We start from the raw sequence: 25090 nt of genomic DNA on the forward strand, positions 1-25090 counted from the left end.
TCACATACATGTGTACACACACACATACACCTGTACACATACATGTACCCACACAGATAAATTGATTAATTTATTAAAGTTCTTCTAGGACTTACAAGCCAAACCTAATGACATGGATCTTTGCTGGCAAAACATTTCTATGGGTCTCTGGGAAGCTTGCCATTAACCTAGGCTCTGCACAGTAGGCCATTTTGGAGTTTAAAGATAACTTATGGAAGAGCATCTCATTGCAGGTTTTGGAAGTCGTTGATAAACTCGGTGATCTCCTGAATGTGAAATACTTCCCACTCAAGAAGTCAGGACACCCTGCACTCTCCAATGAAAAGAGTTTTGACAGTGAAGCAAGCTTTGATGAGATGAGCATTGAACCTGAAACATAAGTTTCCTGGCATAATGAATGGAACATAGAGACTGCCAGAAGACTTCCTTCCTCCTTTGTCTCACAAGTAATATAGCTGTATGTTACCCTTTCCTTGGGACAATTTTATTTTCCAAACCAGCTTAATTGAGTGAGGGAAATAGTCATTTCTTTAATGTCTCTAGCCCGCTGCTACAAAATCAAAACATACATAAAATTCTAGATTTACATTTTCCCTCTCCTTGGCTGGAAATACACAAATGCACACTTTTCTTGGAGTATTTTTTAATGGCAAGGAGCTTGTATTTTAGCTGCTGCTCTCCAGGTTTTGAGTCAGACCCTGTCAAGGGCTCCAACCAAATGAAAGGATTTTGATTTTTAACTGGATAATCTTACTGTGTGTTCAAGTATGCCATCTGCACATATGAGAAAAAGGGACAGAGAGGAGCTGAGTCTCTTGCTCAACCCATACCAATACCAGGAACAATTTGTATGTATCGTGGGAAGTTCCAGGAAGGACAGAAGGCAATGTTGCTTCTACTGTTTGCCACATGTCAACTTTATCCAAGGACAGGTATCAAAAGACATAGTTAATGATTGGGAGAGAATGCAAAACTGGCCAGTGGTGACCAGAGGTGTCCTTGATGCCAATCTCCTCTTTCTCTTGGTGCTCTCCTACACCTTTGTTGCTAAGCTTTTGGGGACTGGGAAGTTCATGGCTCTTGTCTTCTAGAGAGGAAGAAGGAAATCAAGCACAAGTCAGTTTTGGACCCAGACTAAAACTGTAATATTAAAACAGTTCAATTGATGCTGGTGCCATGCAGAGTGAGTTTAGCACGTTTGGCCTTAATAACTTCCCATTTTTCTATTGAATTCTGAGTGAAACTCAATTTTAAAAAATTTCCCAAGTTACACCAGAAGAATGAACTGGTTCAACAAGGTATTTAAAAATGAATTCTCTGTCTCTTCCAAGGCTATGTATTTGTAGATACAGGTCCAGTAAACAACATCCTCCATGGCACATCTACTCAGATTTGGTGAGAAGCAGTATTACACATTTTTGTGCATCTATGATTCATCCCTCTCATAACACACAAAACGACACAAGCATCTCTGAAAAATTAGTCCTCTGCTAATTGGTTCTAGTTGGTATGGAAAAAGCCAGTGGAAAACCTTATCTTTAACAAGCTCCCAGATGGTGCCCAGACTTGGAAACTCCAAAGAGCAGTGGTGACCTTTTAGCCAAGCTTCTGTAACAGTTCGAATGAGTTACAGAACATTCCACTCCATCAAATGACACTGTAAACAAATCACTTCAAAAGAGCTTTGGCTCTGTGTGACACAGATGGGCTCAAGCTTTCATGCTGTGCACAGAGACAGAAATTCAACCTGCAACACCAATGCTGGATGGGGCAACACTGATAGTCAAAAAGTGTTCGAAAAGAAGGTGATACCCATGCAAAACTTTTTAAAAAGTATAGCCCCCTGGTGGATTATAATTTTTTTAGTGGGTCTCTTGGGGTTGGAGAGATGACTCAGCAGCTGAGAGCACTTACTGCTCTTCCAGACAGAACCTGAGTTCAGTTCTCAGCACCCAAGTTGGACTGTTCACAACCACCTGTATCTCCAGCTCTGGGGCATCTGATGCCTGTGGCTTCCGTGGGCACCAGGACTCACATGGGCATATCCACACTCTGACCCACACACATACACATAGTTAAAATATAATAAAAAATCAATCTTTTAAAAAAGTGGTACCCAGTTATAAAGTGCCTCATAAGTGGTAAAAAGCTATAGGAATGCTGTGATGAAGAGGAAAAGAAATGGGTACTATGTGTGCAGCTGCCCATCTGAAGACTGACCTGATAACTAGTCCAACTCTTCTGAGTGAACTGGAGCAGCATTACTTCTGCAGAGAAAACACATATCATATAGATGCATAAAGCAAGGAAGATATGTATGTCTTTTCTTTTTAATATGTGCATTCAATGAAGTTGTTCTTAATAAATCACTGAACAAAATGTAGAATACCTGGAGTTCAAAACAAGAAATAGGCAGTAAAGAGGGCAGAGAGAGATCTACGCTTGCATCCTAACAGGAAGCATCCCCCTTCTTCTCTAGTTCTGTCTGTTATCATCTATGGTGTCACACCTGCCCTAAAATTTTAAACCACCAGAGGGATAGGTATCTTCCTGATTAACAATGCTCATGCTTATTACTTGCATGGAGGAATTTGTGTTCTGTTCATCATGGAGAAGTTACTTTCCTGCCCAACATGCAGAGCAAGGAGGAGGTTCTTCCTTTTTATTAAGATCTGAGGGTCCTGGAGCAACTTGTTACCTTCCCATACACATATGAAAAGACTTACTTTTGTCAGAGTCTACAGTGAATATACACTTAGGAAAAGGACTGTAATTCCAGTACAATGCTTCCTGAGTGAGGAGAGACTCTGACTCCTTTGAGTGGCAGTATGAGTATATATAAAATAGAAAGTTGTGAATTGCAAGAAATACTGATTTTTATAAGAAAAAAAGTCCTCTAAGTTAACTAAGACTGATTTCAATTTGGTAGTAACTACTGAGTTTCGTTAATCAGAGTTTGGATCTGTTGGGATCAAGGACTCTCTGAGTTATAGTGTTTTACATCCCAAACATCTTATGTGCATGGTACCCATATACACACATCCATATGCATGGACACTTTTACTCTTCTTTGAAAAAGAAGAAGAGAATCAACAGCTGGATGAATATCTGACTGAATGACTGAGAGATAGATGTTCTAGAAATCAGCTTTTGGAGAAACAGAAGCTGAAGGTTCCAATCTGATATTTGTAAGGAAGAAAATTTTGTATAATGAAGGAATGACAATCATATCATGGCATGACAGTGTCATGGATACTTAGCTTTACTGCCTTTCAACATGTTTCAGTTTGAGAGAGACCATAGGCTTCAGAATTTATTTAGGAAGCGTGTTAACACGACAAACCACGTGATTCACACCAGACCACCACTGGATCTGATCCCAGTGGTTCCCAGGACACTACATTTTAACAAGCCTCCCCAGGTAATTCCAATGTATGCCAGAATTTGTAAACCATTATTAGAGCTTTTGGTAGACCAATTGGCTCCTATAACATAGCAGGGACCTTTTCTGATTCTTTGTTGATGTCTAAGGGTGTTTACACTAGTAAACTGAAATGAATTTAGTCCACGCTTCTCCTTTCCTTCTCAATGGGCCATTTTCTAAGAAATGTCTGTCTCTACGAAAAATAGACCCAACATTGAAAAGATCTTCACAAGATGCCCTTTTTTCCTGTATATTAGATTCCTACTTTTAATATTCTCCTCCCCTCTCTCCATAACTTTAAAAAGAAAAGTTCAACCTTTGACTATTATCTACTTCAGTAGAATGTTATTCTTGCCAGATCCTCATACACAGGATGCCTCTCTACATCTTGCTTCACTAGTAACAGATATATAAAATTCTAGCTCTTACCTTAAAAATCTAAGTTCTGATGAATACTTGAACTATCTTAAATATACACTTTGATTTATAACAATAATAATTTGGAAGATAGTAACAATGTATTTGTGTTCTATTCTTTTCTAATACCATACCCAGTTGTGTAGAGTTTTGTAAATCAGGAAGAGAGTATTTCTCTGCTTTGGGGAGATAACTTATTGGTGATGTATTTCCTATGAAAACATGAAGATCTAGATGAGCTTGACCCCCAACACTTACATAGAAAGCCAAGCATGGTGGTATAAGCTTGCAATCCTAGCTCTGGGAAGGCAAAAACAAGTAGATTCCTACCTGGTCTTATCAAGGTCCCAAGGAGAGACCCTCTCTCTAAAAATAAAGTGAATGGCTCCTGAAGAATAGCACTCAAGGTTGACCTTTAGCCTAAACACACACACACACACACACACACACACACACACAAAGAGACTATTTCTAGGCAATTGTAGTATATTATTTTGTGGCATTGTGAAATACAGTATAGAGGGTGTGAATATATTTATGTTTCACTGAAACATTTGAGATGACCAGTTCACTTCATTCTGTCTGCAAAATGTTACTTTAATAAACAAACCATTAAAATTGACACTGTCAAAATCATAAATGGTTTTGTGTTGATGTGATTTACGTCACTCTGGAAGGAAAAGACGGGTAGATAGTTGCGTCTAGGAATTTCACTAGAGGTAATCGGTGGAGGTAGCTATAGCTAGAGAGACATATAATTTCATGAGAACCATTTGTGCATGGATCCTTCCAGATCCTTCAGTGACATCACAATGGGATCTTGAAATTGGCCATAGTGGGAAACCTGACACCACAGAAATGAGTAAACACTACAAATCATGGGTTGGGAGGTCTGGCTTTTCTTTTTTATTATTATTATTAAGAAAATTTTTAATTCATTTTACATACCAACCACAGATCTCCCTCTCTTCCATCCTACCACCCCCCTAGCCCTCCCCCTCAACCCATCCCCCATTCCCTCCTCCAACAAGGTAAGGTCTCCCATGGGGAGTCAGCAGAGCCTGGTACATTCAGCTGAGGCAGGTCCAAGCCCCTCCCCCTGCATCTGGCTTTTCAAACTTTAGCAGCAGACCACTAAAACCAGACACTGTGATATAATTAATGTACAATAGTGTAATCATTATATATTAATGAGAAAATGTACAGTTAGATTGTCCGTTACCACTAACAAACTGAAGGAACAAAGCTAGCCTCCAATCAACCAAAGCTCCCAGAAGAGGTATAGGGCAAGGCATTAGCACAAGCAAGACAGTTATGTTCAGTTGGAGATGATTCCTGTGGCCTATCATTTAAGATTCATTGCTAAGAGAGCCACTTTAAATTTATAATGGAAAAAATAGAGTAGAATAGGATAGCATGATGAATCCAACACACCTATCATCATGCTCTAAGCATTGTCACTTCGTGACCAGGCTTTTCATCCTCCCCTTTACTCTTCCTCTCATTAGATTACTTTAAAGTGAACCCTGGAAATCATTTCATTTCATGACTAAGTATTTCCTGGAGTCTTTTGAAAAGGCAGTGATGTCTTAATTTGTTCCTCCTTTCAACCTCATTAAAATACAACTCTTTGGAATAACATCAGCATTAAAATGAATCAAACATGAACGCTTGCTGTCTCTATCTCCTTAGCTTAGCTGTGAATTCTATGGTTCAAAACTAAGACTACATTCTGAAGGAGGTTTATAACATCCTGAGAGCTAATAAGCCAATTATCTTTAGACACTGTGCTAAGCACTCCTACACACAGAGTCTCCTGGGAATTGTTGCATAAATTTACAGAGATTTCTTAGTAGGCAACAGAATTCAGCATTCATTCACAGAGCAGAAAGAGGAGTTCTAAGACTCTGGTAGTACTTTCTTAGGCACGTGTCCTCTTTCTTACTAAAGCAATTTTCTTTAAGGGTTATTTCAGTTAATCTTTGTAAAGGTAACTCAGTCAAAAATAAGAGAACAAGTCAAACCAGTCTACTTGTTGGAAAAAGCTGACGCCTATGCCAGCTCAGGATTAAGAGAAGACTTGTGACTCTAATTCTCCTTGCAGCTTTTGGTCCAAATGAGGAGCTGAAAGCCAAAATTTGCAAGTCAACTGCACCAAAACCTTATCATAGAAATAAATCAGTAAAATACCTAACAGAAGGTCAGAATAGATGGAAAAGAGGATTTTTTTTTTCCTGCAGCATGAAACAGTACTGCCTTTTATTCAGGCCAGATGCTAATTTTTATATCAAAAATATTGATTGAAGGGACTAGTGATTTTGGCTCTCACCCAAGTTTATTCAGGATCTTTCTTAATTAGGTTTGGGTCGGCTGCAATGCCCATGGCCAAGGGTAAGTCTGGCTCCAATCACCACATTGTGCTCTCTACTTCATCACGGGCCAAGGACTAAGGCAAGGAAATTGCAGCTTCTTTGTTTCTACAGCCCAAAAGTTTGTTTTTTCCAGATTTGAAGCATGCATGGAGAAAATTTGTAAGGAAGACCAAAAGGAGCAGAGTGGCGATGGCTTAATGTGGTGAGATCAGTCTACCCTGGCCCTTCCCTGTGATCCCAAGTAGGAATAAAGGTGGGTGGATGAAAACAAATGAGTGGCAACGTGAGGTCACAAAAAAGATCTTGGCATCCTATAAATGAAAATTTTTCAATAAGATTAAGTAGTCAATAGTCACTGAGGTTTTATTTTTAAGGATAAAATAATTGCTTGTACAACAATGCATGGTTCCCCTATAACATGTCTATTTTGTAAATAATTGCAGGTGTCACGCTACTATTTTTTATAGTGGCAATACCAATTTCACATAATTTATACATCTTTTTTAAATGTCACATACATAAAACATCAGTAAATCACAGTCACAAATTATAGACACCTATAACAGTGGATTTTCTACTATGTGTAAAGCAGTATGTTGATGTTTAAAAAACATATATATTCAAATAGTTATGAAGAATTTTTAACTAGAAAAAAGTTCTTAAGTAAATCTTCAAAATAAAAACTTGTAAAAGATTTTATTAAAAAGACAATTTTAATTAGAACCAGTTAAATACTAGACACTTCCTACATAAATGATTCTATAACTACTACATATGTCAGTCATCCATACATTATACAGAAAAATTGAAATATTTTATTGAAGTGGGTATTTATGTAGTAAGATTAAAAAAAACTTTTTTTAAAATTAAACGGAATTTTTATTACACATGTTTGATTTATAAGTGCCAAGCAGAAAGGAAATATGAATGATTAACTTGCATTAATCAATATAGCCCTTGATTATAAGCATAGAAATTCAGGATTTTCAGATACTAGAGGAAAACTACCAACAGCCAAATAAGTAGCCAAGGTGAAGAGGAAAAGCATGCACTGGCAGAAACAGACAATTTTCAGAGAGGACAACTTTGGAGATGTTCTGGGTGTGAAGCATGTAAGTTAATCTCACCAAGATATACCCATAAGAACAGGCTGACTAAAAATGAAACAGTTCACAGAAACTAAAAGTTGCATAGCATTTAAATGTTTGATGATATAAATCATTAGAAAACAAAGAAGAGATATATTTAAATACCCCTTAGACTACAAAGCAAAGGACAAACAAAAAGATGAAAGAAGATGTAAAAGATGCAGGCTATGAATAAGGAAGGCCAACATCCATCAGATAAGTTAAAATGCATGAGTAGGAAGCATGGGACACAGAAAAAAAAAATCAAATAAATAGTAGAAGAACCATTTCCCTGGTGCTGAAACAAAACAAAAAGAAACCGGCTAGTAGGCATGAGATGAAGACTAAAAGGTTTTCACATAAATATGTCTTCAGGAATTGTACACCACCAAGAATGAACAGAAGGATTTCAATGTTTATAGCTAGAGAGACAACAAAACAATCACAAATAAAAAGGTAGAAGCAATGGATTTTACTATTGAAAGCTACAAGCATGTCCTTCAAACAGTTCATACTACCATTCTCATCCCTTTACATTATGTAAAACAGCCATGTCTTCAACATGCACCAATGCTACTAACATTCCATAACCATTACTGACCTGTTATGGAAAAAGTTGCTCTCATACATGTCTGGTGGCCATTTAGTAGGGATAACCCTTTTTCATTTGTATGTTGCCTGCTTGTCTTTTGCATTTTTCTTTTTTGTAGTCCTGACACATTTTGTACTTCAAAATCTGATGCTAGAAGACAGGGAAGTAATGTCTTCAGAACTTACAGGGGAAAAGGTTCCAAACTAAAATTCTTCATGCAGAAGTATCTACCTAATAAAAGGACAAGAAAATAGGAGCATGTATGCACACGTGTGTGTGTGTGTGTGTGTGTGTGTGTGTGTCTGTGTGTGTGTGTGTGTGTGTGTGTGTGTGTGTGTGTACCAAGGAAATGCTCTATGATGATTCCACAACTATAGCCAGGTTTTTTTTTTTAATTTTTCCATGTAAACAAGGTCTCACTAAGTTGCCCAAGCTAGCCTAAAATTAACTATGCAAAGCCAAGTTGGCCTTGAACTTGTGTTCTTCCTGCCTCAACTTTCTGAATAACTGAAATTGCTGTCTTATAACATCATGCCTAGGTAAAACAAGGACTTTTTTAACATAAAGCATTTAAAGTTTATGACTTTAAAAAAATCACTTGCAGCCGGGCGGTGGTGGCGCACGCCTTTAATCCCAGCACTCGGGAGGCAGAGCCAGGCGAATCTCTGTGAGTTTGAGGCCAGCCTGGGCTACCAAGTGAGTTCCAGGAGAGGCGCAAAGCTACACAGAGAAACCCTGTCTCAAAAAATCAAAAAAAAAAAAAATCACTTGCAAATAATCCAATAAACACTTTCAAGTCAAAGGAAGGTACTGTAGTACAGAGTGGAATTCACTAACAAGTAATGAAAAAGATCCCTCAGAATGACCATTTATAGTAAAATTAATCAAACTGTTGTAACAACAACAACAACAAAAATGGACTATATTTTACTCCAAATGGAATTCTGATGTGGTATCCCTAGTTGTCAATCCTCAGGGTGTTTCAAGTCCATGTGATTTCTAGCCTATGGCCCCACCAGCCCTGATGATTTTATCCTAGTGCGCATGGCTATCTCAGTCTATGGAAAAGGAAAAGCGAAAATGGAAGAGACAGCTGATTAGCCTTGCCTGATGACTGACTTAACTCTGATACTGGACACATTGAGAGAGGAGACCAGTCCTAATTTTGTGATCCAAAAAGATGTCAGAGATCTTTAAGAAAAAGAATTGCTCTGATACCTCAGCACCTAGAGATCCAGACACCTTTTTCAGTACTACTCCTGTATCCACTTCATTTACTTGTATGAGACATGAAAGCCTGTGAGCTCCCTCCGTCCTCCATTCATAAAAGCCACACCCAGTCTATTACCCATAGCTGTTTATCCAGAAGTTCATCCCATCTTTCCTTCTCATTACCCTTGGATACAGAAATGCTATGCTTAGCCCTGGTCAGTTTCCAAGGTGGTTGTCATATATGCATGCTCACAACTAAGGCACCTTTAGAAAAGCTTGCCTGGAAAGGAGGAGGGGGCACTGCATCAGCAGTGTCCATCTGCTGCCCTGGCCACCAGAACCAAGAGCATCCTAAGTCTGGCCCATATGCTCCTTGGGATATGAAAAGAGAGGTGATAGGCTTCTCACCTCTGTGATCTTTTCTCTGCCTCTCAAATTGTCACACCTCACTTCAGGGCACTCCTGGGTTTCATTAGTTATGGGGAAAGCACGCCAGAGGTTTGTTTAGGACCGGCTCTTTTCCATTTCACTTTCACAGGGTAATAGCCTGGAGTCAGCTCTCAGTGAAATGCTAGAAAAGAGAAACCGTAGTCTACTTTATGGCTTGTTTACCCATCTGCATCTTCGCTGAACACATTCCTACAGTCCCCTGCTCCTGGGTTATGACCTTTCAGAGTTTAGCAGCTGGTTCAAAGCTACTCTTCAGTGACAGTTTAAGGGCTAGGAGAAGTAGACACTAAAAAATAACAGCACGCACAAAAATGTGTCCCTGCCCCCATCCCCGTGAAATGCCTTCCTGTTTTCACCATCTAGCCTTTCAGCACGAATGTATGTGATTGCTGTGACAATAGAATGTATATATGTTAGTTTCTCACCTTGTAGAAGTAAGAATGTAGAAGGATGTTTTCACAAAGTTTCTGCTCATCTTAATCTTATGGGCATGTCCAGGTATTTTAGATTTATACTTCCAAAGTTTATGATGAGGCAGATGTTCTATAAAGGGGTAAAGCTTAAAATAAGAAAGAGACAAGTTAAATCTGGTTAAGAAACTATTTAAAAGCTGTCTCATGTTCATTATTATATTCTTGAATTATAAGATAGTGCAAAGAAGATAAACCTTTCAATATTCTACAGTATTTATCACTCTAATGTATAAGATACATTAAAAGTATACCTCCCAAATGTACAATCCCACTTCTGAACATTTGTTTTAAAGAAATACTTGAAGGGGAGGAGTATACATGTATACTTGTGTAAAAATGTCCTTATGAAAACCCAGCAAAATGTATACTAAAAATACATCAACTATAAAATATTTTTACTCTTCATCGAGGAAACGTCTCTTTGCAACAGCCAGAGACCATTACAGAATATCACAACCAATGAAAACGCAGAGTTGTGGAGCCCAGTCCCAGTGGATAGCTCTACTATATGACTCTTGCACATATAGCTCAGAGACCATTATGGAAGAAGAAGTGGAAAAATTGTAAGAGTTAGAGGAACAGGAAGTTTGTTGTGAGGTTGTGTCTCCTAGGAATGTGAGAAGCTACATCCAGAAAATCTCAACAGCATGGCTGCCCAAACATGACCTGAACAAGAAGGGCATGAATGGACATGCTAATATGAATGGGTGGGGGTAGGCTAGGAGGCCTCAACCTTTGTCAAAGAACTACAGTCAACTAAGGAATGTTGAGCATGGGAAAAACAGCCTTCTCCAGAAAAGAACACACCAATTGATTATCACATACTAAAGGATAAGCCCTGGAAACAAACTTACAAGTACAGTATATGTAAAATTTTTAAAAAGAGGTCATGAATTTGAAAAAGAGCAAGAGGGCAGCTATGGGAGGATTTGAAGGGAGGAGAGGAAGGGGGAAATGGTGTAAAAATATTATAACTTCAAAAAGCTTAAAAGCAAAAATATTTTCAAGAGTACATTATATTCACATGTAAGAATGAAAGCCACTATTTTGTACAGTTAATATAAGCTGTTGTAAAAGAAATAGTTAAGAGCTTTAGTTACTTAGAGCTTAGTTTCTGTTAAATCAGAAACTCATTACAAAAGAGAAATACTAGGTCAATGTAACATTCTTTTAAATGTGGGAACCTGTAGGAAAGTTAGAAAACCAGCAGTGATAAGAAATAAAGAAGCTAAAACATTAAACTGTAATAGATAACTTAAACCCCACCCTCTGGTCTCCAGAACATGGAGTTTTAATACCTATATAATGAAAAACAGTGAGGACTTGGGCCAGTAAAAAGTGAGAAGTTAGACTCCAATAATTATTTGATTAAAGTTCATTAATACAGCAGTAAACTGAAGTTTTTCTGTCTAGATTTTAGATGGAGAAAGGAAATGATGTAGCTTGATAAACCATGACCTTGTGGGTTTAATTTGCAGAATTTGGGTGACAATAAATTAACACATAATATGTCCTATGCTGTAATGCCATTGGAAGAGACCAAATCTCACTGTGGAAATAATCCACCATGGACAAGAGGAGCAGAAACAGGTTTGAGAGATTATCTAGACATCTTACAATAGACAGGACAGAAAAAAAAAATCTGCTTAAATGATTAAAGATACAGAAGAAACAGAATAGGTGCATGAAATAGAACTTAGTAAAGAGATGGCTGAAAGCATAGTCTTAGTAGGTGTCTGAAACAGAAGGTTAGGCATAGCTAAACGAAGACCGAGTGAAAGAAACAAATCCATCCAGAGTTTAACTCAGAAAGCTAGATAAAAAAATGTGAGTTAAAAAAAAAAGGAAGGAATACATATTGCAAACATTTAGCAACAGAGACCACAGTATTTTGGGTAAAACCTAAATGTTTGAAATAAACATAAGTTTCTACAAATAGGAGACTTGTTTTAGTTTTAATACCTTTATTTAAGTTATGTTTGGATGCAGCTTAAAGTATTTACCTATTGTTTGAGAGTTATGGAAATGCACCTATTGTCGTTGACAGTATAAACAGTTTTGCAAACTAATTAAATATTGAAACTTTATTTACAGAGCTGGGAAGATAGCTTTAGCAGTAAAGTGTTTGCCATACAAACATGAGGACCAGGGTTTGATGCCAGAACTCTCCCCCCCCCCACCCCCACCCCCCACCCCTGCAAAACACAATGCTAGACATGGTGGCGGGCACTTCCACTCTGAACACTGAGGAGGTAAAGACACGAGGATCCCTGGGCCTTTCTGGCCATCCAATCTACCTCATCGATGAGGCCAGTGAAAGATTACATCAAAGGAGGCATATGTTGTTCCTGAAGATGACATCTGAGGTTGTACTCAGTTCTTCACATGTGTGCCCATTAAAAATAAAAGGGCCAAAGTGATCCTACTATTCTTGCTGAAGATTCAAGTTAAGTTCTTATCACCCACTTAGTTGGGTAACTCACAACAGCCTGTAACTCCACCTCTTGTGGATTCTAATACCCTTTGCTGGCCTCCATGGGCATATACCCACACACATACATATAGACACACACATACACATAATTAAATATAAAAGAAATCCTAAAAAACTAAAACTTCATTGACATAAATGCAAAAAGAAAGGTCTAAAAATTGTGTTTCCTATTTCTTTGCATAAGTAGAGAATGTGTGTGTGTGTCCATGTGTTTACACATACATGTGTATGTGTGCAAGTGTGTATGCAATTAATCTACAGTTAGAAAATAAATTCATCTTCTGGAAAACAACTCAAAATGTGGCTTTCAAATTTGCAGTTCTTTCTTGAGCCAATGATGAGTGCTGAGCACTAAGGAGAGTAGTTTCATGATGCTTACAGTTTTGTGGCTTTGCATTCAGACACAAAAATGTAGAAACCCTAGAGAGGGTTTCGAGTCAGGTAGAGTGAAACATGGATCTCAGATACAGAGCAACTCCCACAAAGAGCTATCATTTGGATTCTGTGGGACCTCTAGCCAGTGTGTGCCTCCTCCTTAGAGCCATCTACTTTGGGACAGCCTCCTGTGAGATTTGACAGGACATCTAACTTCTGTGAAGACACTGACACTTGTCCTCAGTTCTGTTTTGTAGATTAAATTTGATTCCTCAGTGCACTAAGTTCCTCCCATGCTAGAGTCTATGCTGTAGGGGGACACTGGTGACCATTTTCAGTGTTCAGCGTAGTGAATCATCCTTAGAATCACCTTTCATCTGTGCTTTGGCTGGGTTCTCACATTCTTTCTGAATCCTCATTCCAGGGGATGAGGCTCACTCATGAGCAGCCAGTTACTCACAAGAAAGAAATCTATGGGGCGAGAGAGAATACGTTTCCAGTGTGAATTCTGTCTGCAATAAGAAGCTGCCAAACCCTGCCCTAGGTACATAAGTGCCATAGATGCATCTCCAATGGGTGTTATGAAGGTCCCTTGTCTGTGCCCACTAGTCCTTCTCCAGATGTGACTTTTTAAAAATCTCTATCTAAGTAAAACCCAATACCTGCTAATCAATTGAGGCTGCAGCCGTCTCTCAAATTTCCCAATATTGAAATTCTAAAATGGGCAGTGAACACTCGCTACCTCATTGGTTTTGCTGTTATTTTATGGAGTTTGTTCTGTCTTCTTTATCCATCCATCTTTTATGCCTCCTGAGATGTTGATGTCATTATGAGGGCTTGCTTCATGCACACATGAAGGCAGCTAAAAACTACACAGCTAAATATTTTCTCATGGATGTGTAAAACTTAAAAAGAAGTGATAAGATACCTTACTTGCTCTCCTCTGTTCTAATTTGATGCGATTCACCGGTCTCGTGCTTATTAGAACACAACGAGTTAATTGGTGAGAACCAACTGACCCATCGCTAAGAGCAGGAGCCATGCCACAGAGAGAGCAAACTGCACAGCTGTACAGAAGAAGAGAGGGGTGGGCTGGGATTTGGGGAAGGCAGCCAGGATTTCCCCTACAGCCAGATCCCTGCACTGCTTTCCCATCTGTGAGCACAGTAGGATTCCTCCTTTATAACATATGACTAGTAAACCCTACTCAGCCACCCCTCAAGAGCCTCATAAGGATAAAATAAGACAATTTAAGTGGCAGAACTTGATAAACTGTAAAGCATTCAGCAGTGAAGCAAGCTTCTGGGTGAATTTCCAGGGTGAGCGTTACATGGCTGCTGGCAGTGACCTGTGCAGATGCGCCAGGTCTTTCTCATTCCTATATGCAGCATACAGCTGCCAGCTGCAGGCACCCACATCCTTTTACCTGAAGGTTTTCTCTAAACACTAGCTGAGTGAGATTCTGCCCACGTGCATTAAAAGATGACAGTCATTTTCCCTAGCCCACGGCCAGCAGTGCTGTGGATGGAGATTGCTTAGGAAGCATGTATTTCTCCAGAGCTGAGAAAATTTCTGAGACATGAAAAGTACCTTCACAGACCTGGAGTGGCACAGTATGATGAGGTGCCCATGATCCTTTGCATGTCTTCTTCTTTTTTTTTTTTTTTAAAGCATCATCCCCTCTCAGTGTGACTCCTACTCCTGCTTCCTGGAATCAACTCCCAAATCAACTTCTGCACTTCTGTTCTGATCTTGGAGTTGGTTCCTGAAGAATCAAAATAAAGACATATATTAAATTAGTCTTATGTAGATAATAGAATGCTGATTGGGCATGAAAGTTGTATACTGGACATTACTCCAGAAAATAACCAATGCTTCTTTTAAAGTTATTTCTGAGTGAGTTTTCATTGTCTTTGCATAGGGTACCTTTGTTTCTAATTAATTCATTATGTTGCCGGGCTGAGGGTCAGACTTGGCCTTCCTCCAGAGAAAGATAAAACATAAGCAATGCTACCCAGATGTATTTTTCTCAAAGCCCTGTCCTGAAGATAGATAATGCTATTAGAAAGTAGAACCTACAATTAGTATATTTATCAGGAAAATACCCACTAGACTGTGATGAATTTGTGTGTTTGAAGGCAAAAGAGAAAATATGTTCAAGATGCATTTACTTGGCTCCCATTTAAAAAAAGTTCTGTTTTGCACTGAGTTCATTTCTATTGTAACAAACTATTAAACTATGCTGAACTAGCCTTTTAATTGAAAATTTAAAAATGATGGCTTGTCATGTTTTGTGAATATTTTAAAAGTACAATTTAACTTATAGCAATAATAAAGGGAAATGTCATAAAGTGGATAACTATGTATTTTTTTTGTTGTATTTTACAATTGAATTCAATTTTGGTTAAACCTTTACCCATCCTCAGGCTCAGGACCTTCCTTCTTGCTATTCTCTCTACCTGGAGTCTGTGTGACTGGATTGTTATCATTGTTCAGGTAGTAGAAAGACCTTCCACTATCTAAAATTGTGACTTCCTCTATAGTAGCCACTTGCCATAAGTGGATGGTGAGCATGGCCAAAGTGCCATATATGTCTGTGTATGTATGTACATAATGTAATGTAGATTGGATTTTGAAGACAATGTGAAAAAGAACTAGTAAGGTGGGAGTGGGGTTCAGGAGTGTGTATGTACACATCTTTGCACATGGGGACACAAATGTGTGGATGTATATGGAGGCCAGAGGTTGACACTGGGTGTCTTCTGTTGCTCTCCACCCTATCTATTGAAGCAAAGTCTCCCACTGGACCCAGAGCTCATTCTTTCAAGCTAGACTAGATTAAGATAGATTGTCCCAAGAGATCCCTGTCTCTGCCTCCCAAGTGCTGGAATTATAGGCACCTGCCAACCCAGCCAGCTATATGTTGGCTCTAGGAATCCAATCCCTAGTTTTCATGCTTGAATAGCAAGTACTTCATACACTGAGTCATCTACCCAACCCACTAATAAGTTTTGAATTGATCATATGTTTAAATACTTCGGGATACACTGAGTTTAATATATATTACCTCTTCTTTCTTTTCTTGATATGACCACCAGACAGTTTTAAAATGCATGTGTGGTCCTTATTGTGGACAGCATATTTTTGCCGTCCAAAGCAGACCCAAAGTAATCCCCAAACCACCTTTATAGTGCTTTTTGTCATGAAAGCACTTAATCTGTTTCTGGAATGATGCAAATAAATCACCAATTGTTTACCTGTGTAAGTTTCAGGGAGCTTGTCCAACAAATGTATTCTTCATTAGCATCTGGCTCATGGTAGAGCAGAAAGCATAGTTCACAGACTAAGTCACAGACAAAATAAAGGTATGAGTGATCAAGGACTGGCAACTCTACCTCTTTGGTGTGCTCAACGGGTTAATGAGCTACCTTACTTGCTTCTGGAAGGACAGGGGTAGTAAAAAAAAAAAAAAAAAGAAGAAACTCTTGGTGTCACCTGGCAAAAAGTCACCCATCCACCCAACACAGATGCAGCTCAGCAGAGATTGTCAGTCCTGAGGAAGCCAATGACTGAGAATCAAAAACTAAGGTGACTAACTGGAATAAAAAACTATCTCTAACTGACCTTCTACCTAGCAAACAATGATTACAACCATAAGGAAAGTAGAGGTATGGCTTCAGAAAAGTCACCACTAATTGTATCCTATAACAGCCCCAAATGGCCAGCTTTATGTTGTGTAAGTGATAGAATTAAGCTTCAAAGTTGACAACCCTACTAAGATGAATGGGAAAATTCACATTCCATTCACTACTATTGCTATTAGATTTTCCAGACCAAAGACAAAGACTCTGTCCAGACCAGCTCAAAATGGAATTACACTTTGCCTTGAATTAATTGTGTCCTGTGCAGATATTGAACAGCCTGACCTGGCCATGGTCAGTGCTTTATATGTCATATGATAAAGTCTACTTTCCCTGCTTGTTCTCTAAAAATCAAGATTTCTGTCTTCAAAAAACAGGAATACCATGTAGTTTTCAATGAATAGTTCAAAAACTCAGTTCTGGTACCAGTCTTAAATTTCCTCTGTGTGCTTGAAATCAGGGCCTGGCTCGTCAGCTGCCCTGAAGTCCCTGTATAGCAGTCTAAGCCGTAATGACTCTGAAGCAAACAGCTACAAATACAAAGAGTTCCATTACCAAAACTTATTGCAGTTCCCCTGGCCTGCAACAATTCAGTTCAAACCAGCATCTCTGAAGCCTCACTCTTAGCTACAGAGGTACTTTCAGATGGCCTTCCCCTAGGCAAAAGCTGCTCCAGGACAAAAAGTGCTAGCAGCTGGTACAGAGTCCTCTCCGAGAAAGCACTTCTTGCAGCCAGCAGGAACCACAAAGCTGTCTCTCAAAGGAGCCACAGACTGGCCCACCACCAGCAAACAAACTGCACAGCTTTTGCTGCTGGCTCCACTCAGCTTCCACAGTCCCAGTCTGTCTGTGCCTCCTGTAACTGGATCGTCTTCCCAGGACCCCTGTGTCATGAGGCCTGGAGGGCTCTCTCACGCCTTGCTCTGAACAACTGAATGCCGGTCGCCACTATGAACTCTTAAGCAGCACCTCAGGTCCAGGAGGAAATCCAGATGCTATGAGCTGTGGCTTCCTCAGGTCCCATGATCTGCTCTGCCACGGGCCTTGTGTGCAGCACTCACAGTCCAGGAAGCCTCTGTGGGCTGCCCTGATGGCAGAGCCGATTGCCACTCTCAGGGCAGTTCCACCTTACTCTGCTTCTGGGAGCTCAGGCTGGCCTGAGTTTGAGCAGTCTCAGTCATGCAGCCTGGAGCTCTGTGGCTGCATGCTGCTGCTAGGGACTCAGACCCTGTACATCTCATTGCAGGGAAGATTTCAAAACCTCCACTGCTTTCTCCATGCTGAGGTTCATCCCACCGTGGCATCCTGTCAGACGGCAGTTTTCTCCCAGGGTCCTGCATCACCTCTCCCGTGGTTCTGCCCTTGGGGATACTGCCTGGCCTCCACAGGAAACCTGGTGTCCCCAGAACACACTCAAACTCAGAGGTGCCTGCTCCCTGGCCCCCTGGGCATCTTTTTCTGGAAGCTTTGTCTCTACACTCTTGACCTCCAGCTGCCAGCTCGGCTCTCTACCCATGCTCTTCTGGGCTCCCTTGCTCAGCTCCAGTCTGGCTCCCAGTGACAGCCCTGCTCCTGTCACTGGGCTCTGAAGTCTCTGCTGCATTCTCACCACCGCTGCGGCTTTTTCACGTCAGAAAGTACACGGACCCTCACTGCTAACGCCGGCTCTCTCGGCATCTGCTGCTGCTGACGACACAGTGGTGCCCCGCAGGTCTCAGCTGCTGATGCTTGGTCAGCCACTGCTCCTGCTGCTGCTTGCCCTTGTGGTGGGGGTTTCTGAAGCTCCTCTCTCACGCCAAGTCTGCAGTGGCTGCTCAGTCACAGAGACTGCTTTGTGTGTCCCAGGTCCCGCTTAGGAAAACCTACTCTAAGTTACTATTATACCTAAGTCATCACAATATCCCGATACCTAAACCTACATTTCTCAAACTCTATGACTTACTTATATTACACTTTTAGACCTAACTTAGTAGATAGATAAAAACTGAGAGAGAGAGAGAGAGAGAGAGAGAGAGAGAGAGAGAGAGAGAGAGAGAAATGGAGAAACAGAGATAGAGAGAGATACTTGCTGCAGCCTAACTTTAACTACTCTGCTTTATGTTTACAATTTTACTCCCGAAGAATAGAATATTACCACCTCCTCTAATTAATTACTGCACATGCCCCTTGTTCTGCAGTGTTCCTTCTCCCATGTACCATCTGCAGGGGTCCAGCTCCCACTTTTTGAAGGGTTCTTAGGTGGAGGAGAGAAGAATTAAGAATTAAGAAATGATAGACTGAGAGACCTAGACAATGAGAAGAAAGACAGAAACACAGGATAGCTTTGGGAGGGCCTGGGTCAATACCCACCAGCTACTTTGTTTATTCAAAAGGGCTTTTATAACATACCAAAGGGAAAGGCAAAAGACCTCCTCCTGGCACAATCAACGCACATCATATAGCCAAGTGTAGACCCTTCCAAACACCTAGTAAACACACCCGTGGGCAAATCATCTATTATGTAGCTCTGCCAACCTCAGATTCTCTGACCCTGAGTAAGTTCTCACTAGGAAGCCTCTGTGGGCTCCCACAGCACAGTAGACTCTAGAATTCTGAGTTGAGATTCTCAGGGCAGATGTTATCTATTGGGACTGGAGTCCCCATGACCTCTGTCTACAATGTGTCCAGTTGTGGTTTTCTGTAATGGTCTTCATTTACTGTGAGGAGAAGCTTCTTTGATGAGGGGTGGTAGCTACAATTATTTATGTGTGGGTATAAGGATAAGGTTTAGAATGCAGCTATGAATTACACTGTTCTAGCAAAGTGGTGACAATAGATTCTCTTTTAAGGTCCATGAACTCACTACCACTGGGGAGTTGACTAGGTTTCCAGTACCAGTCATGATTTCCCTCCTGTTGAGTAGATCTTAAGTCCAGTTACACAGCTTTTGGTTACCACCAGTGTGGGAGTACCTCTTATTGTACCTTTATGGATATCTTGATATGCAGCTTATTGTTGTGGTTAATAGATGTCACAGCTGGGTAGGACTGCTTCCCTCCCTTGGCAGATTGCATAGTACTCTCTGGCACTGTGGCAGCTAGACTGAAGGTTGGAGAATTTCAGATTAGATCCAGCTTGAATCACTGAGTCTTTTGTCTCTCATGTCATACGTATTCATTGTCTTCAGCAATAGGGACTTATCTCCGACTTCTGAGAGGCAACCAAGGGCAATAGCAACATCCTGTATTGTTTGGGACACTCAGGCTGCCCTGATCAACTACTCAAAAGGAGGTTTCTCATGCCTGGAAATGGGAGTTTGGTTAGTATATGATTCATGTCAGCCTCAGTAGTAACGTAACTTCTACATAGATGTATTAAACAAAATTTTAGGTAAATATAAAATAGTATTATTCCTTAAGGTTTTCTCAAACAACCTTGGTGTTATTTGTCCATCCTCCCTCTTTCTCCTTCTGTATTGATTGATCTCCCTCTCTCCCTCCTTCTTTCCCTCCCTCTCTCCTTCTCCTCTTCCCTCCTGCCTTCTCTCCTTCCCTCCCTCCCCAGTTGGTGCTCCTTCCCTGTTTTTAGATACATCTGCAGTGCAGCTCCTATCTCTATAGCTCAGGGAACTGTTGTGAAATATTTCTTTATACTGCATGAAGATATGTCACTATGATTGGTTTAATAAAAAGCTAAACAGCCAACAGTTAGGCAGGATTTTCAGGGTAGAGGGAATGCTGGGAAGAAGAAGGGAAGAGACACCAGGAGATGCAGAGGAAGCAACATGGGCAAGACAGAATAAAGGTAATGGAGCCACTTAAAAGAACATAGATTAAAAGATATGGATTAATTTAATTTATAAGAACTAATTAGAAACAAGCCCAAGCTATCAGCTGAACTTTCATAATTAATAAGATGCCTCTGTGTGGTTATTTGGGAGCTGGCAGGTAGGACAAAAAAAGACTGCCTACAGCAAATATTATGGAAGAGGGGAAGGAGCCAGAATACCAGGAAGTCCACTGTGAGACTCTCCTAGAAATGGCTACATAAACAAGACCTGAAAAATGACAATATCAATAGACATGCTAATGCAAATGGGGCAAGGAATCTCACAAGGTCCCACCTCTAAACAAAAGACTACAGGAAACTAATGATTCCTGAGAGAGGGAGTATTAATCTCTCCCAAGAATGAGCTCCATTATTGGTTAACCAAAACCTAGTGGTCAGCCCTGACTATATACAAACAACAACAATGGACTCAAACAGTAGTATTTGAGCATATATAATATATAAATAACATATATGTAACAATAATAATCAAAGAAAAAGAGGTTGTCAATTTGAGAGAGAGAGGTGAGAGACTTGGAAGGATTGGAGAGAGGGAGCATAGGAGGGGCTGGGGGAAAGAAAAGGAAAGGCAGAAGTGGTGTGATTATATTTTAATTGGAAATATATTAAAAACAAAGTCAAAAGACACACACACATGCACACACAAAAAAAGAAAATTATTTGCTTGACATGAAAAAACAAAACAAAACAACGATTTCCCGTGAAGAAGTGAACCATAAGCCTTGGGAATTGGAGTGAGGGACACAGCAGACACAAAACAGGCAAAGCCTAGAGTAGCAGCTGCTAGGCCTGAGCCCAGGAGCCTAGGGATTCGGAGTCAAGTTACTACTGTACCTTTGTGACAGGGATTCCAGCCCAACAAAGGTGTCCTGTGCTGGAGACTACCTATGTTGATGTCATCCTTTCTGCACTACTGCACTTAGAGTTGTCCAACCTTACCTAAGTCACAGTAGCGAAGCTCAGTAAGCAGGTGAATGTATCCCAAGAAGTTCGTTTCAACTAAAATTTCCCTCTCAAAAACGACTCCAAGTAAATGAACCAGCAAAACTCCTCTCAGAACACATTCGTATGAGTTTGTTTTCCAAAGCTTAAAAAAATAGATTTTCTTTAAATTATGCTTTTACCTTTTGGTAGTGCCAGGGAGCAAACCCCAGGGTCTTGTGGCACTTAGCTGTAACCTAACGTTGCTTTTTGAGACAGGGTCTCACTGTATAGCCCAGGCTGGCCTCAAACTTGAGGTCATTCTACCTCCACACTCTGTCGTGTTAAGTTGTACTTCTCGTGAACCAGTAACACCATGGAGAATGTCTCCTCTACCTCAATTAACCTTAAATTGCTTCCTGGAATTGATCAACCTCAAGGGCAATTAATAAGCCTCAGCAACTCATGAACTGTCACTGTCCATCTCCCAGCCTCACTTTTACAAGATACTTTCTGAGGTTGTCTAGTTCCTACTGCCCTGTGAAGGAAGCAGTAAAGTACCATATTTGAAGCTGGAGAAAAGCTCCGTTCATAACTAGTTTGGATTTCTTTGAAACAATCATACTTAATCCATCTAAATCTAGTTCACAGAATAAAAAAAAAAATTAAAGAAGTAAAAGAAAACCAAAAAGCATCAATAAAACGATCAAAGAAGGAAAGTAACATTTGAGGTGAGTTTGTCCTAATTTGGATTTTGTTACCCAGGGCAGCTCTTTGCCCCACCCCCTAGTGAGGGGGAGGAGCTAGGCTGAGGCTTCATTAGCCGGAATGATAATTACATCCATTTTCAAATAGGCTATTATCCCAAAGGCTTGAAGTGCACTATAAACATTAATTAATTTAAGCTCTGGGTAGCACAGTACCATTATGCCTTTTGTAAAGAAGACTAAACAGAAGTGAGCAGTGATCAAAAGTGAAGTGGTTTCCCAGGGCACATTCAGCCAGCCAGCATAGCTGTAAACAAAACCCAACCTGAATGACAGCTCCAGTAGCCCTCAGTGGCTCAGAGGGCCAGTAGCAGAGGCAGAGGAAAGCAGAGGGTATGGCTATGTTTTAACCAGACTTGAAATAAATTTTACTAATTCTATTTAATAGTAAATAAACACCGTGACATGACCAACAAAACGGACCTCCCCTTGTAGCTAATGACCTTCTCGTCCCAATTTCTTTTTAAGGCAAGACTTCTCAAACTTGATTATGCATCCATGTCACCTGGGAGTCTTGGTCACCTGCAGATTCTGAATCAGCACATTGGTGGTAAGGCCAGAATCTTCACAGAAGCACGTTCCTGGCCTGCTGATGTCGCTGGTGGATGCCTTGTGTGACTATTCCTGTGTTATTTTTTTTCTTGATGGGTTTTTCTCTGTCTAATCCTGTTCTATCTGACTTTTTCCAGTACCCATGTGCTATAGTTTCCTTTCTCCTGCCCCTTCAGAATTGGTGTATCATATTTATAGACGGGAGCAGGTCTTCAGTGCTCAGTTCTAGGAGTTTTGACCTTATTTGGAATTTAGAGACAGAGTTGCAAGCATAGTGTGCTGCCACTATCAGGCTGAGATCTGGCTCACCTGCCCTTTGATCCCAGCATGGAGACTGCCAGTCCTTTGAGCAGTTTGGCCTTGGCTCTTCCTACAAAATGCACAAGGGGAATTTCACTTTGTGATATTTATTATACAGCATAAGTATTTTTAGTATTTCTCAGCCTTTCCTTAAAGAGGAAGCACTCAATTAAAAAGAGGAAGCACCAGAGTGCACAAATTTGTACTGTTTAAGCAATGAAAGAATATGATTAAGAAGCAAGGCATGGATTGCATTTGAACAATTTCAAGACACAAAGACGGAGAAACATTTAATCATTCAGTCATGGCTCTCTTTTTTTTCCTACATGAAGATCAGCATCTGGACATTTAAAAATCTTTGAGTAAAAATTTCCAGTTTTTCACCATAAACAAATTAATTTACTGAAGGCAGAGTTATCTATAATATATGCAGCAAATTGTCCAGGATATAGAGTTGAATAGAGTTCAGAAAAACTGTCTAGTTTATAATCACATACATTGAGGTAAGAGCCTTCAGGAATACCCCAGGGATGAGTGGGGAGAATTCACACAGAATACACTTAGCCTAGAATATTACAAGCTGGGGGAGAATGGAGCCAGATGAGATGGAGCCTACTGTCACAAACCAGAAAGATCCTTGGTGAGCCTCAGGGGCTCATTATTACAAATAATTCTTCATGCACTACACAAGCAAAAGAGGAAGCAGAGAGGACCAGAGTATTGAGGGAACCCTGGTCAGAGATGACTAACACTTGGCTTGAGAGGCTGGCCCAGGGGACTGGAAGAGGGTGAATTCCAATTCCGTCTGGAAGCAAAGAAAGAGCAGGGCTTGATGATGGATGAGCTGTGTGGGGTGTAGAACTGCTACTTAGCATTTTACATGTCATAATTGTTAGCACAAATATTTAAATATTGTCAATCAATTTTTTTTTTTCGGTTTTTCGAGGCAGGGTTTCTCTGTGTAGTTTTGCGCCTTTCCTGGAACTCACTCGGTAGCCCAGGCTGGCCTCAAACTCACAGAGATCCACCTGGCTCTGCCTCCCGAGTGCTGGGATTAAAGGCGTGCGCCACCACTGCCCAGCGGTCAATCAATTTTTAAAAGAAGACTAATAGTGCCCAATTAGTAAAAAAAAAAAAAAAAAAAAAAAAAAAAAAAAAAAAAAAAAAGCTGCTTACGCTACTAAAAGTTAAATGCACAAATGTTTATGTATAAAGAAAGACAATGAGGAGGAGAAAATGGGTAATAGCCTTGAACACATTGGCACAGGAGACAACTTCCTGAATAGAACACTAATAGCACAGACACCAAGATCTACAATTAATAAATGGGACCTCATGAAACCGAAAATCTTCTATAAGGCAAAAGACATCATCAATAGGACAAAACAGTAGCCTACAGAATGGGAAAAGATCTTCACCAATCCCACATCTGACAGAGGGCTGACTTCCAAAATATAAAGAACTCAAGAAACTAGATAGCAACAAACCAAATAATCCAATTAAAAAATGAGTACATGTCTAAACAGAGAATTCTCAACAGAACCTCAAATGACTAAGAAACTAAGAAACACTTAAAGAATTGTTCAACATCCTTAGCCATCAGGGAAATGCTAATCAAAACAACTCTGATATTCTACTTTACACCTGTCAGAATGGCTAAGACTAAAAACACAAATGAAAGCTCATGCTGTAGAGGATGCGGAGCAAAGGGAACACTCTTCCATTGTTCCTTGGAATATAAATTTGTACAGCCACTTTGGAAATCAATATGGCAGTGGCTTCTCAGAAAACAGAGAATAGATCTATCTTAAGACCCAGCTATACCACTCTTGGACATATACCCAAAAAAGGCTCAATGATACCACAAGGACACTTGCTCAACTATGTTTATAGCAGCTTTATTCATAATAGCCAGCACCTGGAAACAACCTAGATGTTCCTCACTTAGGGAATGGATAAAGAAAATGTGGTACATTTACACAACAGAATATTACTCAGCTGTTGAAAACAATGACATCATGAAATTTGAAAGCAAATGAATGGAACTAGAAAAAATCATGCAGAGACACAGAAAGACAAATATGGTACATACTCACTCATAAGTGGATATTAGCTGTAAAGTAAAAGATAACCATGCCACAATCC

The 25090-nt window shown here is 40.1% G+C and overlaps 1 protein-coding gene and 1 long non-coding RNA gene across 2 annotated transcripts in view; one reads left to right on the plus strand and one right to left on the minus strand.

The window, feature by feature from the left end:
• The window catches only part of Sptlc3 (serine palmitoyltransferase long chain base subunit 3), a 116367-nt gene extending 115739 nt beyond the window's left edge, over positions 1-628 (plus strand). The window contains exon 12 of the mRNA XM_059261511.1: positions 234-628. Within this exon, the coding sequence (XP_059117494.1) occupies positions 234-380 (147 nt within the window). The 3' untranslated portion in view covers positions 381-628. The remainder of the gene's footprint in view (positions 1-233) is intronic.
• Positions 629-7105: 6477 nt separating this feature from the next.
• On the minus strand, positions 7106-13409 carry LOC131908575 (uncharacterized). The gene is made up of 3 exons (XR_009378627.1): positions 13307-13409; positions 10020-10153; positions 7106-8082 (listed from the first exon to the last, which is right to left on the minus strand). It is a non-coding gene; the product is annotated as an uncharacterized LOC131908575 (long non-coding RNA).
• Between the last annotated feature and the right edge of the window lie 11681 nt (positions 13410-25090).

Source organism: Peromyscus eremicus, chromosome 4 (genome assembly GCF_949786415.1).
Source record: "Peromyscus eremicus chromosome 4, PerEre_H2_v1, whole genome shotgun sequence".
NCBI classification, from domain to species: domain Eukaryota; kingdom Metazoa; phylum Chordata; class Mammalia; order Rodentia; family Cricetidae; genus Peromyscus; species Peromyscus eremicus.